Here is a 17,559-nt window from a genome sequence, read left to right on the forward strand (position 1 = left end):
AACCCTGGAGAATCCAGAACTAGCCTGGTACATGCCAGAGAAGGCATCAGCCCCTCAGATGTTCACGTATGGGGCAGTGAGAACGTTCATTTAAGTTTAGATGCCAAGTCTTGGGGATTTAAGTGAGGGGTGGAGTTTGTTCCACCCACAGACTCCTCAGTTGGTCCTGGAGGTCATTGGTGCGAGCTCCTGGAGTTCAGAGGCAAGTAGTTAGGTCAGCTGCTTTCCACAAGTTTGTCACTCAGCCTTGGGAAGATTGGAAGGAAGCCATGAAAGCAGGCATGGGAAGAAACTGTCCAGTGTGGGACAGGATAGCAGTGTGACTGCTTTCTGGCTGTCTTCTTACTGGGAATTCACACTGACCATATCTTTTTCTCTGTGTCTGACTGATGGGAGGGAACAAGAACAAAACCAAGTGTTAATCGGTCCCTCATTATTACAAGACCAAATTTCAGTTGCAGCTGCCATCTCTGATGCAGCCTAAAAAATGATAGTGTACTGTACAGAAGCATACCTCACACTTTACATACCATTCCTGTTTTCCTTCTATACACTGATGTGCAAGAAATAGGAACTGGTATTTTGCTTTTAAGCAGAAGCTGGGGTCTAGAACCACATGTGATGCCTTGGAAATGAGCTGCTGTAGTGCTTATCCAGTATTGACACTGCAGGGAGAACTTCCCAGAAAGTAAAGGTAGTGCTTTCCTGGAGCCCACGTGTCTTTGAAGAGGAGGATGTTGTGCAGACTGTATTGCTGTATGATCTGCTAGCCCCAGCCAGAGCCATCAGCCTGTGGAAACTGGAAACTGGTTGGGTGTCTGTTGATTGTCCCAAGCAGCAGAGCGACATCTGTCCCTTACGCTTGGTTATAACACACATACAAACTCGGGTGCTTTGCAAGTGTCATCAGTTGCCCTCATTGTCAGACTTCTCTGAGAGATGCTGAGAAATGCTTTCCTGATGTTTTGGCGCCTGTGCACAATGGCTTGAGCAGGATATGACCTTTCATTAAATATCTTTTTCTGGGTTTTTTTTTGGAATTCCAGGATCGAATCATTGATGCTGGGCCGAAGGGCAATTATGCTCGGTTCATGAACCATTGCTGCCAGCCAAACTGTGAGACTCAGAAATGGTGTGTGAATGGCGATACTCGGGTTGGGCTCTTCGCAATTGTAAATATCAAAGCTGGTAAGAACCTCACCCTGTCCAGACCTGCAGCTAAAAGTGTGGGAGAGTTTCTGTAAGGGGAAAGGGTTTGTAGCTCCTATTCTTGCATAGGCATTCAGGGGGCTTAACCACAACACTGACACAAGGAAACTCATACATCCATGGTACAAATGGAGGTTCATGGTTCTAATTAACAAGGCCAAGAAACAGAAATAAGTGTACTGCAGCGTGGAGTTGGATGTCCTTTATAGCTGTGCTATGTTATGTGGGAGCATGGGGTTGCACCGAATTTTCAATCCACACTGGTCTATGGGGAGATTAATAGTTGGGATCCTTGTGTAGCTGTGACAGTCGTTTGTGTCAGTAGATTTCAGAAGTGCTTTTACTTCAGCAGTGAGACATTCTGCCCTGTAGTTCATTACAACTTGGTTTTGATCTGCTTCTGTGCCAGGGACTGAGCTGACTTTCAACTACAACCTGGAGTGCCTGGGAAATGGAAAGACTGTTTGTAAATGTGGTGCCCCAAATTGTAGTGGCTTCCTAGGAGTTCGGCCAAAGGTATGATGCTTTTGTTCTTTGTTTTAGGCCTTTGTTCTTTGGGATCACTTCTGTGCATAGGATTTCTGGGTGGGGATGAAAACATAGCTCAAAATAAGTTGAGTATTCAAATTTTCATTCTTCGACCTCAGTTATGTGAGTTGCTATAAATAATGACAGGAAATTGAATGTTTCACCAGAAGAGTAAGTGAAAGATTTATTTCAGAGATTTCTGCTTATTACTGTGGCAATTTCCATTGCACTAGAGGAGCAAAGGACAGGCTTGGGAAAAGGACTTCTGACAGATAACCAAAAAAGCACAGCTTAGCCTGTTTCCCAAAGTAAAGGCCTGAGTAGATGGTGAGCACACATGGAAGGCCAGCAGACTTGCATTCCTTCAGACTGGAGTTGCTTTAGAGCCAGAAAGCTCCTGTATCTTTGCTGATATAAGGGAGTTCCTGGTTTTTCCTTCTTTAAGTTAAGCGACCTAAGTTTACACATCAGGCAGGATTAAGAAATTTGCTATATCTGTAGTAGAAAAATCACTAGCTTTTAGAACTGACTTTTCAGAGCTTCATTTTGTGACTGTAATGTTGCAGTAAGAGGAACTTATTTCCTTTACCTCCTTGTGTGAGCTGGTTCTCGCTGGGAAAAGGGAACAACAGGAGCAGTTAGCCGAGTTCCCAGCTGTCCAGCTGTCACCAGTTCACTCTATATCTCAGCTGTCGGTTTGTTTCAAGAGCTTCACCAAGCCAGGCTGTAATCGCTCTGCTCTGGCATGTGGGTACTGGAGGCTTAGCCGCATTTAAGGGGTAACAGCAGTGCAGTTGTTGAGTCTTGTCAGTATATAGGGAAGGTTTTGTGAATTCTCCAGAGAGCTGAGTTCTGCAGAAAAAAACTTGAAAAAAAAATATCATGTCTTCAGAAGTTGACAGATGAGGCAAATTACACATCTGGTGTATTTACTTCTTTTTTGAGTTGCAATTTAAAGCTCAATTGATTTAGTGCCGGTCTTGTGTTTATACGTGGCTTGACTGTAATTTTTGCCCTGAAATTGCAGGTTGCATGATGGAAATGAGAGAAAGGTGCCCTTTAGTTGGCATTAAAGTTCTCTTGCAATGCCTGAGGCGGCTCATTCCATCTTGATGAGATGGGCTAAGAAACAAAACCCAAGAAAACAGTACCTTGGTTGCTTTTTTTTTTCAAATTCATTGATAATAGATGCATTTTTATGCTTCCTGAAAATACAGCAAGACAAAACTGATTATACTCAAGTTCATTCTCAAAAGTGACCTTTCTAACCAGGAGTGCGAAGAATGCCTGGAAGTCTGTTGTACTGTAGTGAGCAAGTGGGAATCCACTTAGTCCAGCTGTTAGACCTTGCTTAGACATTCAAATTAACTGTGAAAGGTTTTACTTGTTCTCTTTGTAATTTGATGTCGGAAGTACTGGGCACTGAGAATAGGTGGTATAGTTCAGGTGGAGTGATTTCACTGCCTGCATTTTAAGTGATAAAGGCCTGACTTGTCCCCATTGTCAGTGGGAACGTTGGTCTGAAAACAGAAACATCCACTTGAGAAGGGGAAGGAAACCATCAAGAACATCTTTTTGGTTTTAGTTTCGATAGGAGAGTGATGAAAACGGTGCCCAATATTTATGCAGAATAAAGGATGTAAAAATTGCCTCGTGGGTGTTGCCTCAGCAGGCAGAGATGTGGAGAATGGCGTAAAACTTGGCTTGCATCTTTTTAGATAGACTGAATTAACAGTGCATTGAAAAGGTGGCTGACTGGGGACAGGAAGCATCATCTGGAGTTGAGTGGAGCTGAGTGTTGGGTACAGTGGGAGGCTTAGCCTAGGGAGGAGCCAATAGGGGGCGAGGAGTGGTCCCAGGACCCAGCTTGAAGGGAAGTTTGGAAGAAGCCTTAGGCCAGAGAAGAGAGCAATTAAGCTATTTAGATGCCAATCTTAGGACCAGTTGTGGTCATTTCCTTACTGCCTTTAACAGCCATTGGAAGCTGGTGATTTAACTGCTGATGACTCTATGATGTCAGTGTTTGGGTTGGAGGTGGGGATGGAGGCAATTGCAGAGGAATAACTGAGCAGAAATGGGAATGGACTGGAATTCAGAGATGGAGTACACCAGAGAACACATCACTGGGTGATGGCAGAAACAAATCTGCCAGCAGAGGGTAATCGGTGAGAGCAGTCATGGTGGAGAAGGAGCCACCGTGCAGTTCAGGTGCCACAAGACTGAGCTGCTGTGGTGACGCAGCCATGAAAAAAGGCGAATGCGGGCAGTGCCTTGGGAGGGATTTCCCATTCTTTTGGAGAAGTATTGATGTCACTGTACACAGCCTGTGAGGCATCACCTGAGGCAGCGTGTGTAATTCTATAACTTGCATTTGGGAGAAATAAACTCATTAGGGGCAGGGAAAAGCTGTTAGGAAGATTCAGAGTGCAGACTGTGAACGTGTTTCCTTTGTGAGGAGGACAGCACGTCCTGGTTGTTACTTAAGGGAGAGAGCAAAACTGCAAAACAAGAGCAGCATTGACACAAGAACAAATAGATCTAAACTGGCCACAGATAAATTCAGACTGAGAATGGAGGCAGGGGGAGGAACATCAAAAAGTGGAGGAAGGACTGGAGAGACTCCTCGTGAGAGTCAGGGGTGCAAGGAGACCCAACTGCTTTGACTGAGGACCTGAAGGGTTTGTGAGAGATGGCACAAGCTCATCAACACCCAGCAGTCCCTGGCTCCTCATCATGCTGTTGCCAGTTGCATGTCATGTGTTTAGCCAGGTTTTCACACAGAGCTTCCAGGCTTTTTCTAAAAAAATTAGAAGCATTTACTGTATTAAATCAATGGCCAAATAATGAGGAAGCTTTGTAGAGATGCTGCATGCGTTTCAGGTAGGGCTGGCAGTGGAGTTTTTATTTGCAGGATTTGCCGTTCTCTCCACTGTAGCAGGAAGGGAACAGATGGAAGGGGCAGAGACCTGCATTAACTGATGTTGTCTCACTCACAGAGCCAACCCAACCTCACCGAGGAAAAGTCCAAGAAGCTAAAGAGACGGCCGCCGATGAAGCGCAGGTCGCAGGCAGAGGTGTTGAAGGAGCGAGAGGACGAGTGTTTCAGCTGTGGGGACGGAGGGCAGCTAGTTTCTTGTAAGAAGCCAGGCTGCCCCAAGGTATACCACGCGGACTGCCTCAACCTGACCAAGAGACCTGCAGGTCAGTGCTCTGCGAGACTGAGCTCTGCTTGGGTCACAGTGTTGGCTCGAGGTGTCCCAGGTGCTGCTCACCACCCTGCACTCACTTCACAACATCTTAAAATTCCAAAAGATATTTCTCACTTGAACACGCTTTGTGGCCCACACAATACAACCCTAGTTTGCACCCCACTGTGACTGCAAAAAGATGAATTGATTGCTGAAGGGGGAGCTGATCCTCACCTAAGAAATGATGCTTGTGAAGCGACCCAATCCTTGGGGCCTGGCAAAGGACAGTCCCAGCCATAGCTGAGGTGTTGGTTCTTCAGATGGGCCTTTTTCCCAGAACTGGAGATGATTGACTGAGTTGAGTGATGAGGAGAAACACTGATGGCAAATGAGATGAACGTGTTAGGTGTCTGAATAGCCATGAGTTCATAGTTGGGGAAGAGAATGATATCAAAGTATGTCCTAGTTTGTCCTAAATGAGGGCAGAAATTTGAAATAAAAAGGGAAAAAAAAACCCTCAAGAAGCTTTCCTGGTTGTGTGCAGAGAAAACAACAGGCTCCCTGTAGGAGTGATAAAACAGTTTTGAGTTCATCAGTAGTTCAGGAGGTGTGAAGTAACATCTGTTAGAGGAAAATATAAGTTGCATTTTAAGATCTTCAAGGAGCTGGTTGAGGGGAGTGTTTCCTCTGTTGCTTCAGTTTGTCTCAGTCGTTAAAAGAGTTCCTACGACCTTGGATGAGTGTTTAGGTTTAACCAGTGCTCAGAAAGGGAAAACGTCTGACCTGAGACTTGGTAGGCCAGTTAGCCTGATGTCTGCAAGGCCAGGAGGGTGGAAGAGCTGGTACAGGATCAAATGCCTCAAGAATTAAACGATAAGGATATCCACAATGCTAATGACAAGATTTTAGATAGAATTACTCATCAAACCTAATTTAGGGGGTTTTGCTAAGATAATAAATATGGTTAATAAAAGTGATTATATTGAAGTAATTTGTTTAGGGGGCAGCAAATCTTCTGATTTAATACTGCCAGCATTGTCAGAATTAGAATTTGTCTAGGCAGCTCTGCAGAGTATTTTCTCAATACATTGGAGGCTGGCTAAGAAGTTTGGAACCAAGCGGTCTCTGAAAGTAACTGCCAGAAGAGTCACTGCGACAGAGTGTTTCTGTCAGCGCTCCACAGAGAGCCAGAACGGGGCATTCAGCACCTCGAGCTGCAACTTGGCAGGTGTAGAAGGGCTGGTAGCATATTTTGTAGATGGCAGAAATCATGTGTGTGCATGTGTTAAGTTTTAGGGGGAATAGGACATTCATGCAGAAGAGCTTGGATTGCTCGTTGAGCAAACGCTGTAACAGAGCCATGTGAAAGCCAGCTGGAGTGGAGGGCATTCCTATAGAAACGTCATCATTCAGGGGGAGGGAGTCCTAAATATCACCTTTCTATGCATTTTTGTGTTCTAAGACAGAGTGCAGTAACATCCTGGCAGGTTTTCCTATGCTTTCAAGTCTCCAGTAAAGGAGAATCCAGCATTCAGCCTGACTAGAAAAGACAAAGAATGTTTCCCCATACCTGCTTTTTTACACTCTGAGAGACCGGTATCTCCTTAGCACTGGCTTCACCAAACACAGCCTCTCTCTTTGCAGCTTTTTTCTCAAAAGTTGTTGTTCTTGGTCTGCTCTGGACTGTCTCACTTGTCTACACAGTTTTAAAACTGTGTAGCTGACAAGAATGCTTTAGCAGTACTGCAGCCGAGGCCTCGCTAACGCCCACGGAACAGAATAGTTGTATTTCATGTTCTATGTAAAATTTCTTGGGAAATGAGGTTTGACTTGTTTTGCAAAAATAACTTCCACATTTGTATGATGTTTGTGACTTGCTTTCTCATCCATGAGTCCTCAGCTTGATCCTTTCCGCATACTTATTTTATTTCTCCTGTAGTCCTGCTTTGCACTCATCTTTAATTAGCTGCACCTTGTTGGTGCAAGAGCACCTGTCCAGTTTTAATTCTGAGCCTACTTAACTAGATTTTTGCAGTTCCTCACAGCCTTGTTGCCATCTACTCATTTCTGTAAGTGTATTTGCTGTTCTGCTTCCAGAAATGTAAATTAAAATACAGACTAAAATAGACTCGAAGGATGTCATTGGAAATGCCTCCTTAGTTTGCCAGAAGGCTGCTAGTAGCTTGTTTTTTTTCAGAATGCTTTTCAGCCAGTTGTAGCCATTTTACTGTTTTTGCACGTAGGCTGCTGTTTTCACAGCCCACTCCTTAGAGCATCATACAGGATATGAAAGGTTCAGCACTTTTTACTTCAAATGTTTCTTCTGCCATGGGCATTGCTGTCGAATAATTGGAATTTCCTGCTTGTTTGCACGTTACTAATTGTATGATCTTACTTCGGAGAGCTCATCTGCTCCGGACTGCCTCTGGAGAGGCTGCTTATTCATTAGGCCTTTTATCCTGTCAAAGACCATTAGAGTGGTTTGATAGGATTTGTCCTTCCTGCAACACACTGGCAGGTTTTGACTGACTTAATTTTCCATCCATACAAATGACCTCTGTAATAGTAGTCTCAGAGTCTTTTCCGGTGGCCAGAGTGCTGAGCGTGGCTCTCTGGGTTCCTGATGGTGTTGGCAGCGAGCAGCAATGGCCTGTGCTGCAGCACTGCATGCCTGGAAGGGGGAAAAACAAATTCCTCACTCTGAAAATGCTGCTGAAAAACTGGAGAAGAAGCAAAAAAGCAGCGTTACATATTTTGAGACCAGAACAGAAATCTTGGACTGGCTTCAAAGGAGGGGAAACTCATGCTACATGTTCTCTTCAGCCCAGGGGAAAAGCAGTGTGAGAGAGGGGAGTGGAAAGCTGATACTGTGCAAGTGCACTGAGAAATGGCCACAGCTGCTCAGTGCTATGCTGCAGTCATGCTCTTTTCCAGGCTCCGTGGAAAAGAGCTGGTAGCCAAAGCCACAGACGTGTGGGCTTGATTTGGGGAGGCTGGGAAGTGTTCTGGCCAGGCTGGTGTCCATGGCTGCCCTCCATCAGCGCTTGCGTTCTGAGCACGGGCTGCCCCGGGGCTCTTGTGCAAGGACAGCTCTGCAAGGAGCTGCTCTTTGTAGCAGGCCAGGGAGCAGGGGAGCCCCGGGGGGGCACGGGGCGTTGGGATAAGCGGGGAGAAAGGAGGCATATTTAGAAACACAGGCATGCTGGTCCGACAAGTGGGAGATCAGGGACTCCTGATACAGGCGTCCTGTACCCTGGGTGCAAATGGTCTCATTATTCCTGGTGTCCATGCACTGGTGAGAAGCGTTCTGATAGAGGCAGCAGCAGACTTGGCTGGAGGAGCAGGGGGCTGAACCAGTGAGGTCATCTACAACAGTCTTGAGCTGTAATTTTATTTTTTTTACCTCCATGATGATGTTGATGCTGGTGGTGAACAGATTCAGCATGGACTCAGAGCTCCTCAGGATGCAGCTTGGCTTTGTGATAAGCAGTATTTTTATCATGCCCATAAACGGGTTAAGGAAGATGCCTTTGTGTACACAGACAATAGAAACTTATTCCCTTGTGGTCACTGCCCTCTCACTTCTTCTTTCTGATAAACAGGAAGGGGGGGGGTTGGCCCAGTATTAACAAAGACTTAGATGAACCTGAAGGATCTACTTAAGGGGAGTCCATTGGGTGATTATACACAGCTATCACTGTTGTTTGTGGAAATCAAAGCCACAGAGATGTTTGAGCTGGGGGTGTCTACTCTCCTCTAGGTGCCCGTATCACTTAGCATCATGCTGGAGCAAAAGGGGCTTTTGGTCTGATGTGGTATGGGTTGTGTTTATCATGACTTATCATTTCCCTTGTTGCTTCCAAGAATGTGGGTTCCTCTTAGCTGCCTGTCAAGCCTGGGAGCTATGGCAGAAATGGAGAAGGACATTTAGAGCTGTATGGGGCTATTCTGGGGGTGTTCCCTCTCCCCCTTGAACTCCCTTTGTGGCAGGCCTCGTCTCTTGCCTTTGTAGCACTCCTAAGGTATGTGTTCTGTCCTGTGTCTGTGCTGCAGGAAAATGGGAGTGTCCATGGCATCAGTGTGATATGTGTGGTAAGGAAGCCGCTTCCTTCTGCGAGATGTGCCCCAAGTCCTTCTGCAAGCAGCACCGGGAAGGCATGCTCTTCATCTCCAAGCTGGATGGACGTTTATGCTGCACAGAGCACGATCCCTGTGGGCCTAACCCTCTGGAGCCGGGAGAAATTCGTGAGTATGTGCCTCCCATAGAATCCCTGGCTAACGATGAGGACACCCAGCCACCGGAGCAGCCGCCTGCAGACACAGACCTGAGCGTTCAGCCTCTGGAGAGCCTACCTCAGTCTGTGGCCCTCAGACTGCAGTCACCAGAAAAGCCTCCCACTACTGTGGCGCTGAGGCTGCCGCCGTCAGACAAGCCCCCCACCACCCTGGCCCTGAGGCTGGAGCCGTCAAACAAGCCCCCCACCACCCTGGCCCTCAGGCTGCCTCCACCAGACAAACCGCCCGCTGCTCTGGCACTCAGACTCCCACCATCGAATAAACCCCCCACCACCTTGTCACTGAGGCTGAAACCATCCAGCAAACCCCCCACTACCCTCTCGCTCCGGCTGCAGCCTTCGGACAAACCTCCCACTACCCTGTCGCTCCGCCTGCAGCCGTCAGACAAACCCCAGGCTGCCTTGTCCCTACGGCTGCAGTCAGAGAAACAACAACCCATCATCGTAGCGCTGAGGCCGCAGCAGCCCGACAGGCCTCCCAGCAACGCGGTGCTGTGGCCGCTGGATGAGTCCTCCAGTGATGCCTCACAGCCTCATGAGCCGAGCAAATCTCCTTTGGGAACTCCGCAGTTGTCAGATGAGTCTCTTGCTGCTGGTGCCCTGCAGCTCCAGCTGTCGGACGAGCCTCCTGCCGCCCCCGGGGTTTTGGGGTTAGCGGGCAGTTCGCTCATTGACACCAGGATCCAGCAGCCTGAGGTGCTGGATGAGTTCCCAACGAAATGCCTGCCTCCTCAACTGTCGGACAGACTTCTCGCCACAGCAGGGACCCTGCAGGCCCAGCTGGTGGATGAGCCTCCTGCAGACGACCAGCCTCAGCCAGCGGACAAAGCTTCTGTCCAGAGTCCACAGCTTCAGGCTGTGGAAAAGGGTCCCAGCACCGTGGTACCGCAGGTCCCACCATCAGAAATGGCTCCAGTCCCTGGGGTGCTGTGGCCTCTACCCATTGAAAAGGTCCCTGGCTCCCCAGTCCCACGGATCCTGCTCTCGGAGAAGGCTCCTGAACCAGCTGCGTCACGGCCCCTGCCTCCAGAGAAGGCTTCCTTCTCCGGGGCAGTGCAGGTCCCAGCTGCAGAGAAGGCCCCCAGCTCTGGGGCAGCCCGTCCCCTGCCTCCGGAGAAGGCTTCTGCCTCGGGTATGTCGCGGATCCTGCCCACAGAGAAGGCTCCCAGCTTAGGGGTGCTGAGGCCCCTGCCTCCAGAGAAGGCCCCTGGCTCCTGGTCACCTCACGTGAGTGGCTCGGGGGCCCTGCGGATCCCACTCATGCAGAAGGCGCTCGCCCCCGGGGTGCTGCGGCCCCTGCCTCCAGAGAAGGCTGCCGACTCGGGAGCCCTGCGGGTACTGCCTCTGGAGAAGGCTCTTGGCTCCGGGGCAGCCAGATCTCTGCTCTTGGAGAGGCCTCTAACTGTTACAGCCCCTTGGCCTCAGGCATCGGACAAGCTGTCTGCTGCTGTAGCTCCTCGGCCTCAAGCCTTGGAGAAACCTCCAGCTGCATCGGCTCCAAGGCTGTTGCTGTCGGAGAAGGCACTGCGGCCTGTTGACCAGAATGCTCAGCCGAAGGAGAAAGGAGCCCTGACCATGGAGCTGAGTCCCCAGCAGAAAGAGAGGACCATGTTAGCTGGCGAGCAAATCTCTTGGTCTGCTGGGAAGATGGTGTCACATGTCGGACAGGTACCTTGGCCCACAGAGAAACTACAGACACATGAGCAAACCCACTGGCCCACTGCAAAAGCCCTGGCAGCTACAGAGCAGTCTCCCCGGACAGCAGAGAAACTACCAGAGCCAACCCTTCAGCCCAGCTGGGACGTGGCCTCAGCGCCCACGGAGCAAACCCCTTGGACATCTGAGAGATTGCGTACGTTCGAGCAGACCCCTCGGCCAGCCAGGGAAGCGCCGGTGCCCCCAGAGCAGGTGCAGTGGCTTGTCACGAACATTCAGACTATTGACCAGATTTCGTGGCTGAGCGGAAAAGTACAGACTCCTCTGGGGCAGGACCCTTTGCCTGAACAAAACACAGCGCTAGCCCGTACCCAGGATTCTGTCTGTCATGAGTTGGCTGACTCAGAGCCAAAGTGAGGTTGGTGAATATGGGAGGCAGGTTTCAGTCTTTTAATGTTTAGGGAGGGGGAATCTTTGTCTTGTTTTTTTTTTATTCACTTCCCTGAGCCCGGCCCCTAACCCATGCACATCCCATCCATATTCTCTTGTGACATGAGCAAGGACATTCACTTAAGTCTGAGTGTGGCCCAGTCAAAGGGAGAGAGCATCCGTGACCTTTTCCTCTCCTTTTACAAATGGCAAAGCTGAAATAAAGAGTCCACTCTGGGTAAAAAATCTCCAGTTCCATTGAAATGGTCACATTGCTAATCTAGCGTGTTTGAGCTTCAGGTCTGATTCATAGGCAGGTTCCCAGGGACAGCCAGGGCCCTTGCTCTTGTTTCTGTATTTAGAGGAAGCAGATCAGTCAGGCTGCCCTGGGACTGGAGATGTTTCAGGGATCAGGCAGTGAGCAGTCGGGTGTATGCCCTTGCCAGACTGGAAGCAGGGAACGGGTTTATCTGTTGTCTGCCCAGGTCTCTGTCTCTGCAGGATTTTGCTGTGCAAGGTTTGTCCATACGTTGGCTGGGACCTGCTGCATGTGTGGTTCACTGAAGGACAGGTACCGTCTCCAGCTGAGCTGGGAGAGGAGCCTGCTGCACTTACTCAGTGCAGTTTTCTCCAGCAACAGGCAATATCCATTCGGGCTCCTTTCTACAAAGCTGCAACTGGCCAGGCCCAAGAAGCAGGGAATCTGAAGGAGGTCAGGGAAAAGAGAGATCTTGAAAGAAGCCATCTGGCAGATTTGTCATTCTTGTGTCTTAATCCTTGAGCACAGGACACGCAGAGGGTTTCCTGCACTTGAAAACTTTGTGACCTATAAAGCAGCAATAGCAGAGCGGGGCAGAGTGGATTTCCCTAAGGTGCTGAGCACCACCCTGACAGGGTGGCGGTGTCCTCTTTCCAGTTTCCATCCAGTCTCTTCTTGATTTCTGTTGTTACCGTGAGCCAGCAGATTGAGCAGTCTTTTCTCCCCTTGCCTCAGACCCGTGTGCGTCATACCTTGGCTTCCCAGCAGCAGGATGAGCAGCCGAGCTGTGAGTGAAGCCCGTGCCGTTTGCTGGGCAGCGCGAAGGCGAGGGTGCTGTAGCTGCACTGGGACCCATCTCAACACCTTCCTCTCGGGTAGCTTCTGGCTTAACTCTTGTACAACCAAAGGAGACTTGAATTAACTGGACTGTGTTGGTGTGCGTGCGTGTGTGTGTGTGCGCGCGTGTGTCCTTCCAACTGAATAGTAGTTCTCACACTGGAACACGGTGGGCTCCAGCAGCTGGCTGGCTTTCCTTTTTCGCTCTTCTCCCTTTTCCAGCGAAGATGATGTTAAGTACCTGGTGGTGGTCAGGCTGGTGTCCACATTAGGTCTGCTGAAAGCTGTTTACTGAAGCGACGAGGTAGAAATTTGCTTGGCCATGGTGCTCCCTGGGCAAGTGCAGGGACCTCTTGAGTGGTGTCCTGTGACCGCTGGCACCCTCACAGGCAGGAGGATGGTTGTCCCTGGGCAGCACTGCCCGGGCTGGAAGGGGTTGGTATCCTGCCAAGGAAGTGCTGCTGACCAGCACGCTCTCACGACACATCACCTCTGTGGTTTGCGTGAGCTCCGTTGGTCCGGGTGCCGCAGCCCTGGATCTCCATACCCACCACCTGACCCTTGCGCACCTCCAGTGTTCCCTTCTCCTTCCATGCGGATCTGCAGGCCCCTCCCCAGTAAAGGAGCATTCAGCTCCAGGCTGACCTTCTCCCTCTGATGTGGGAGCGGGTCGTTATTCCCACTAGCTTGCAAGTACGTGCTGCTCCCAAAGCAGATGGTCCTGAGCTTTGGGGTTTTCTATGAAGGGAGGCAGACCCTTGTACTGAGACTAATCCCAATCCACTTTCCTTCCCTGATGTACGCACCCCAAGACAACACCCTGCTGTAAAGTCTGGGTGTGCTGGGCACGAGAGGACGTTACCAGTGCTGTGGTGCATCTCTTCTCTAGTCCGTATCATTTCAGATCCTTTGTAGAATAGCTAGCGACTCAAAAAGCTTTACAGCTTATGGAAACTTACTGTATAATGTTGGTTTTTTTCCGGGAAGACTGGCAAGTCAATTCCTGCTTGCTGCTGAAACTGGGGAAATGCAAGCAGCTTGTGTTTCTGCGTGACTCCTGCACAAAGGGAATCAGGACAACTCCTCAGAGCCATTGAGAGAGAAGATAATCTAAGGGCATTCATTAACTTTTTTAAACGAGATAAAAAAAATGGTAATGAGGTTCAGTATATTCAGTATTTATCATGTGTGCGAAGGAAAATAAATTGTGAATTTACCTTTATAGGCCTTCCCATGAGCTGGACGTAGTCATTTAGATCGTGTAAGTAGGGTCCCCTCCGCGCCAGCCACCCGGCCAGCTGCAGCTGTGTAACCAGAAGGGTACCTGCCCTGCTCTGCCCACCTCCGCTTCGCCTTGTCACGTGTGAACTAGTTACTTGTCTCATGAAAAATAAACTGTGAATATTTTTGGTGCAGGCTTTTTTAAACCTGTAAAAGGGAGAAGTTCTCAGTGAATTCTCATTAAGTGCAGGTTTGAAAAAATCACTTCTATAAATCATGTGCTCATGTAGTGAGGTGAGATTGATGGCAGCAGCAGCCTTTTGCGCCGCAAGCTTCACCCAAAAGCTTGTTCGGAACAGTGAACGTAGATTGAACTATTGCATGGCATTTCAAACCTACAGCCTCATCCTTGCCATCTGACCATACACCACTTCTCTTATTGCCTCCCTTCATGCCTTTTCCACAAGGATCCAGGTTTCTGGCTTTCCTACTTTCTAGCTCCATGGTGGGAAGTTGACTTAAGTATAGCTGGGAGACTGTTCAGTAAAGCTGGTGTTTGGAGATGTCATTGGAGGAGAAAGCCACCAAGCTGCTGTTACCTCCTGCCACGCTGGGCCCCTGGGCGATGCTTTTGTCACATCAGGAGGGCTTTTCAGGTGTGCAGATGGAGAAATGATACTGTTAGGAATGGTTGGCTGTACAGGGTCACCTCATCGGGGCGGGCAAGGCCTGACCAGGCGTGGAGATGGCCTATCCCAGCCTTTGTCGTTAGCGCACAATGGGAAATGGATCTGAGCAACACAACCCTCACCAGGGAAGGAAATAACGGGCTTGAGGAGACTGGCTGTTGGTGGCAGCTGGTAGTGCTGCCTTGGGGAGGAGAGAGAGGTGTCTGTGGCAGCAGAGTTGGGTTCATTTTCTGCAGTTTGTTGCTGCCTTGAGAATTCAGCCAGTGTGAATCACATGAGTGTTCTAATGCCGAGGAAAGCAGCAGGTAGCAGATACCTGGCAGAGCTCTCCTGTGGGGGAGAGGCTGCTGCAGCCTCCCTGAGCCCTTATGCTGGGCTGGAGCTGCCTGAGGAGCGGGGCCACCTTCGCTGGGGCAGAGGCCACGGTCACCTGGCCACTGGCAGTCTGGTCAGCTGAGCGAGAGGTGACTCTTGGCGTTGATTCACTGTTGTGGAGAGTTGTAGAAGCAGGATCGAGGATGTCAACCTTTTTGCTCAGGGCTGTGTCCCTTTCCCTCCTGTCCCAGGCAGACACGTGGAAACTGCTAAGTGTCGTGAGTCCACTCCCACTTGCAGGAATGGCTCTCCCTTTCCTGTTCTGAAGAGAATGAAGGTTTTGCTCTCATACAAATGCTTTGCTGGTCAACATCCTTGCCAGCAGGAGCACCTGGCTATCCTTGCTCAGAGCTGTGGCCTCCGTCCCATGGCAGGACCCAAAGGACCCGCTTCGGTGGTGGATCTTTGGTAGCAGCAGAGTCCCAGCTGACCTTGGGTGAAGGGGGAGCTCTGCCTGCCCCAGCACCAGAGGGAAGTTGTAGAGGAGGTGCCGCAGGGCCTGCAGGATGCATGGGCTGGAGGGGAATGGGGACTGGCCACCATCCCTTGGCCTCATCCTATCTGCACCGGCTCCTGCCAGCCAGGTCTCTGAGGAATCTAGCAGGGAAGTGACCACTGTTAGGGGTAATGCCTACTGCGCGTCTTTGGAGACAGACTAGCTCCTAGCAGCTTGCTTTTATTCCTGTTCTCAAGTTAAAACTTTTCCTATTTAACAAAAAAAAAACCCACAAGAAACAGTTTCACTTCCATGCACAAAGTATCCAGGTGGTACTGTGGGAGCACATGGTGTAATTCAGGGCTAACCCCCCCCACAGGCACAGGCTTCACATTAAAAGGGTGGCTGTTAAAATTCAATGAGGGAGATGGTTGAATCTGAAAGACAGTAACATTCTATGGTGAGATAGCAGGATTTAGGAGATGCTGGAAGAGCTTCAGCTCAGTTTCAAAGGAAAAAAGGAAAGAAGAAGCAGCCTTAACCCTGATGCATCTCGGCAGCACTTTAACCGGAGCGCACTGTGAACGTGCACTGCTTCTGCCTGGATGCCACAGCCAGCATGAGGGGAGTTTGAGAAACCTCAGATCTTCAACATCTTCTGTTTATTTTTAATTTCAGCCTTAACTCCTGATTTTGCTTGGTGTTCGGAATAGCCGTAATTGTAACCCGCTTGTAATATGCTTTGCCCTAAATTACTGATGAGGCTTTCGGCCTTTGCCAGCCAGTGAGTGTTAAAGCAAAGTGGCAAACTCTGCAGCTACTCTGGAGGGGCCGGCAAGGGCTGGTGCTGTGTTTGATTGCCTGGGCTTCATCTGGGCTAATTATTCCCCTGTGATAGTGATAAAGCCAGCGACAGCATTTGCAGCTGAGGCTGTGCCTCTTGCAGCACAGGCCGATGGGTGCTCGGGGCTTCGGTGGCCAGGAGATGGGATGCTGGAGCTTTGAGACCGCTCGTGCTTAGCAGGAGGTGGGAAAAGGCAGGATTTCTGCTCCAGATCCTCCGAAGGCGATGGAAGGCAAGTCGAGTGCAGGGGGACGGCATGTGTGAGCTCAGGCTAGCAAAGTGGCGGTGACGGACAGTCCCTACAGCACTGAATCTACCTCCTAGGGAAATCTGAGAAATGGGTGTTGCTAAGTCCTATTTCAAGGTAAAGTTTTAATCAGTTTGCCCTTGGCGAAGCACTTGGGCTTATTGTGGTGCTATTGTAAACCGTTCGGCAGCTTAGCACAGTAGGGCTGAACTCACAGCTCCTGCCCGCGGGCTGGAGGTTTCTTTGCCAGCTGAATTCTGTCCCCCAAAATCTGGGGCTGGGCTTCAGCACATGTGGTGGAAATGCAAGGCGTGACTCGGTTCCTTTGATTTATGATGGTTTTGAGACTCAAACCAGCGTGCCAGTGGGTCCCAGGGGCGTAGGGAGCACGTGGAGCCACAAGAAGCCAGGCAGGCGTCCGCTAACTGCATGTTCTTTGTGTCCGTTTGGTACTGAGCTGGTTTCAGTTTATGGTTTGTTTTCTTTCTGATGTTTCCGATATCGACTTCAAGGAATTGGGTTTTGTGTATTTTTTTAGACACTGGGAACTTGTTAAAAGGAAAAACAGCAGCACCGGGAGGCTCGAGGTGGAGCGTGGCTGGAGCCGAGGGTTGCCCTGGCCCATGCGGGGCTGGTGCGGGCAGGCAGGGCGCTCCCGGCCCTGCCAGACACCGAACGCACTGGGGACCGCGCCTGGCTCCGACTGTCCCCTGCCACCCTCCGGCTGGGGTCGGGGCTGCCAGCTAGGCGGGGGGTCCCGGGGAGGGTGGCCCTGGCTGCCTGGGGACAGGACGCAGGGACACACGGGGCACCCGTGGCAGTGGCATAGGTTGTGCTGAAGCTGTGAGCGGGTTTACGCAGAGAGGTGGGGGGAAGCCTAGGCGTGAGCACCCCCACGTTCTCCCTGCCCAGGTCTGCTGCCCGCGGAGGGGTCACCCGCAGGGTCGCATCCTGCAGGCTGGGCTGGAGGGGAGCAAGGTGGGGGTCGGGGTGCCCAGCTGGAACTGCAGGCGGTGCCAGGGCGAGCACAGCGAGGTGCACACTGGTGCTCAGCCCTCACCAGGGCTTGTCTGTCAGTTCTAAGCACAGATGCCCGAGCAGGTGAGAGAAACCTACATATTTCCAGCATGTATATTATTTTTAGAAGAGGGAGAGGGGAGAGTCTTGGACCATTGATTACTTTCATTTTGCTCCCCTTAGACTGTTGGCTGTGTATGTGAAACTTATAATGAAAAGAGGGTTGCCCTGCCCAGGTGCTCCCAGAACATGTACTGTAATTCTTTGTATATAGAAGAAAAATTACTGTAAAGTAAAGTTTAACTTTACTCTCGATGTCCTCTTGTGGT

At 50.1% G+C, this 17,559-nt stretch overlaps 1 protein-coding gene across 3 annotated transcripts in view; it reads left to right on the forward strand.

The window, feature by feature from the left end:
* Positions 1-17,543, forward strand: part of NSD1 (nuclear receptor binding SET domain protein 1) — a 61,764-nt gene extending 44,221 nt beyond the window's left edge. For 2 of the 3 annotated variants that reach the window (XM_069869261.1, XM_069869262.1), the window contains exons 20-23: positions 1,047-1,188; positions 1,619-1,725; positions 4,734-4,938; positions 8,979-17,543. In XM_069869261.1, coding sequence (XP_069725362.1) covers positions 1,047-1,188; positions 1,619-1,725; positions 4,734-4,938; positions 8,979-11,293 — 2,769 coding nt within the window. In that variant the 3' untranslated portion in view covers positions 11,294-17,543. The remainder of the gene's footprint in view (positions 1-1,046; positions 1,189-1,618; positions 1,726-4,733; positions 4,939-8,978) is intronic. The other variant, XM_069869263.1, reaches the window with a different exon arrangement.
* Positions 17,544-17,559: the final 16 nt, after the last annotated feature.

Source organism: Phaenicophaeus curvirostris, chromosome 15, assembly GCF_032191515.1.
Source record: "Phaenicophaeus curvirostris isolate KB17595 chromosome 15, BPBGC_Pcur_1.0, whole genome shotgun sequence".
NCBI classification, from domain to species: Eukaryota; Metazoa; Chordata; class Aves; order Cuculiformes; family Cuculidae; genus Phaenicophaeus; species Phaenicophaeus curvirostris.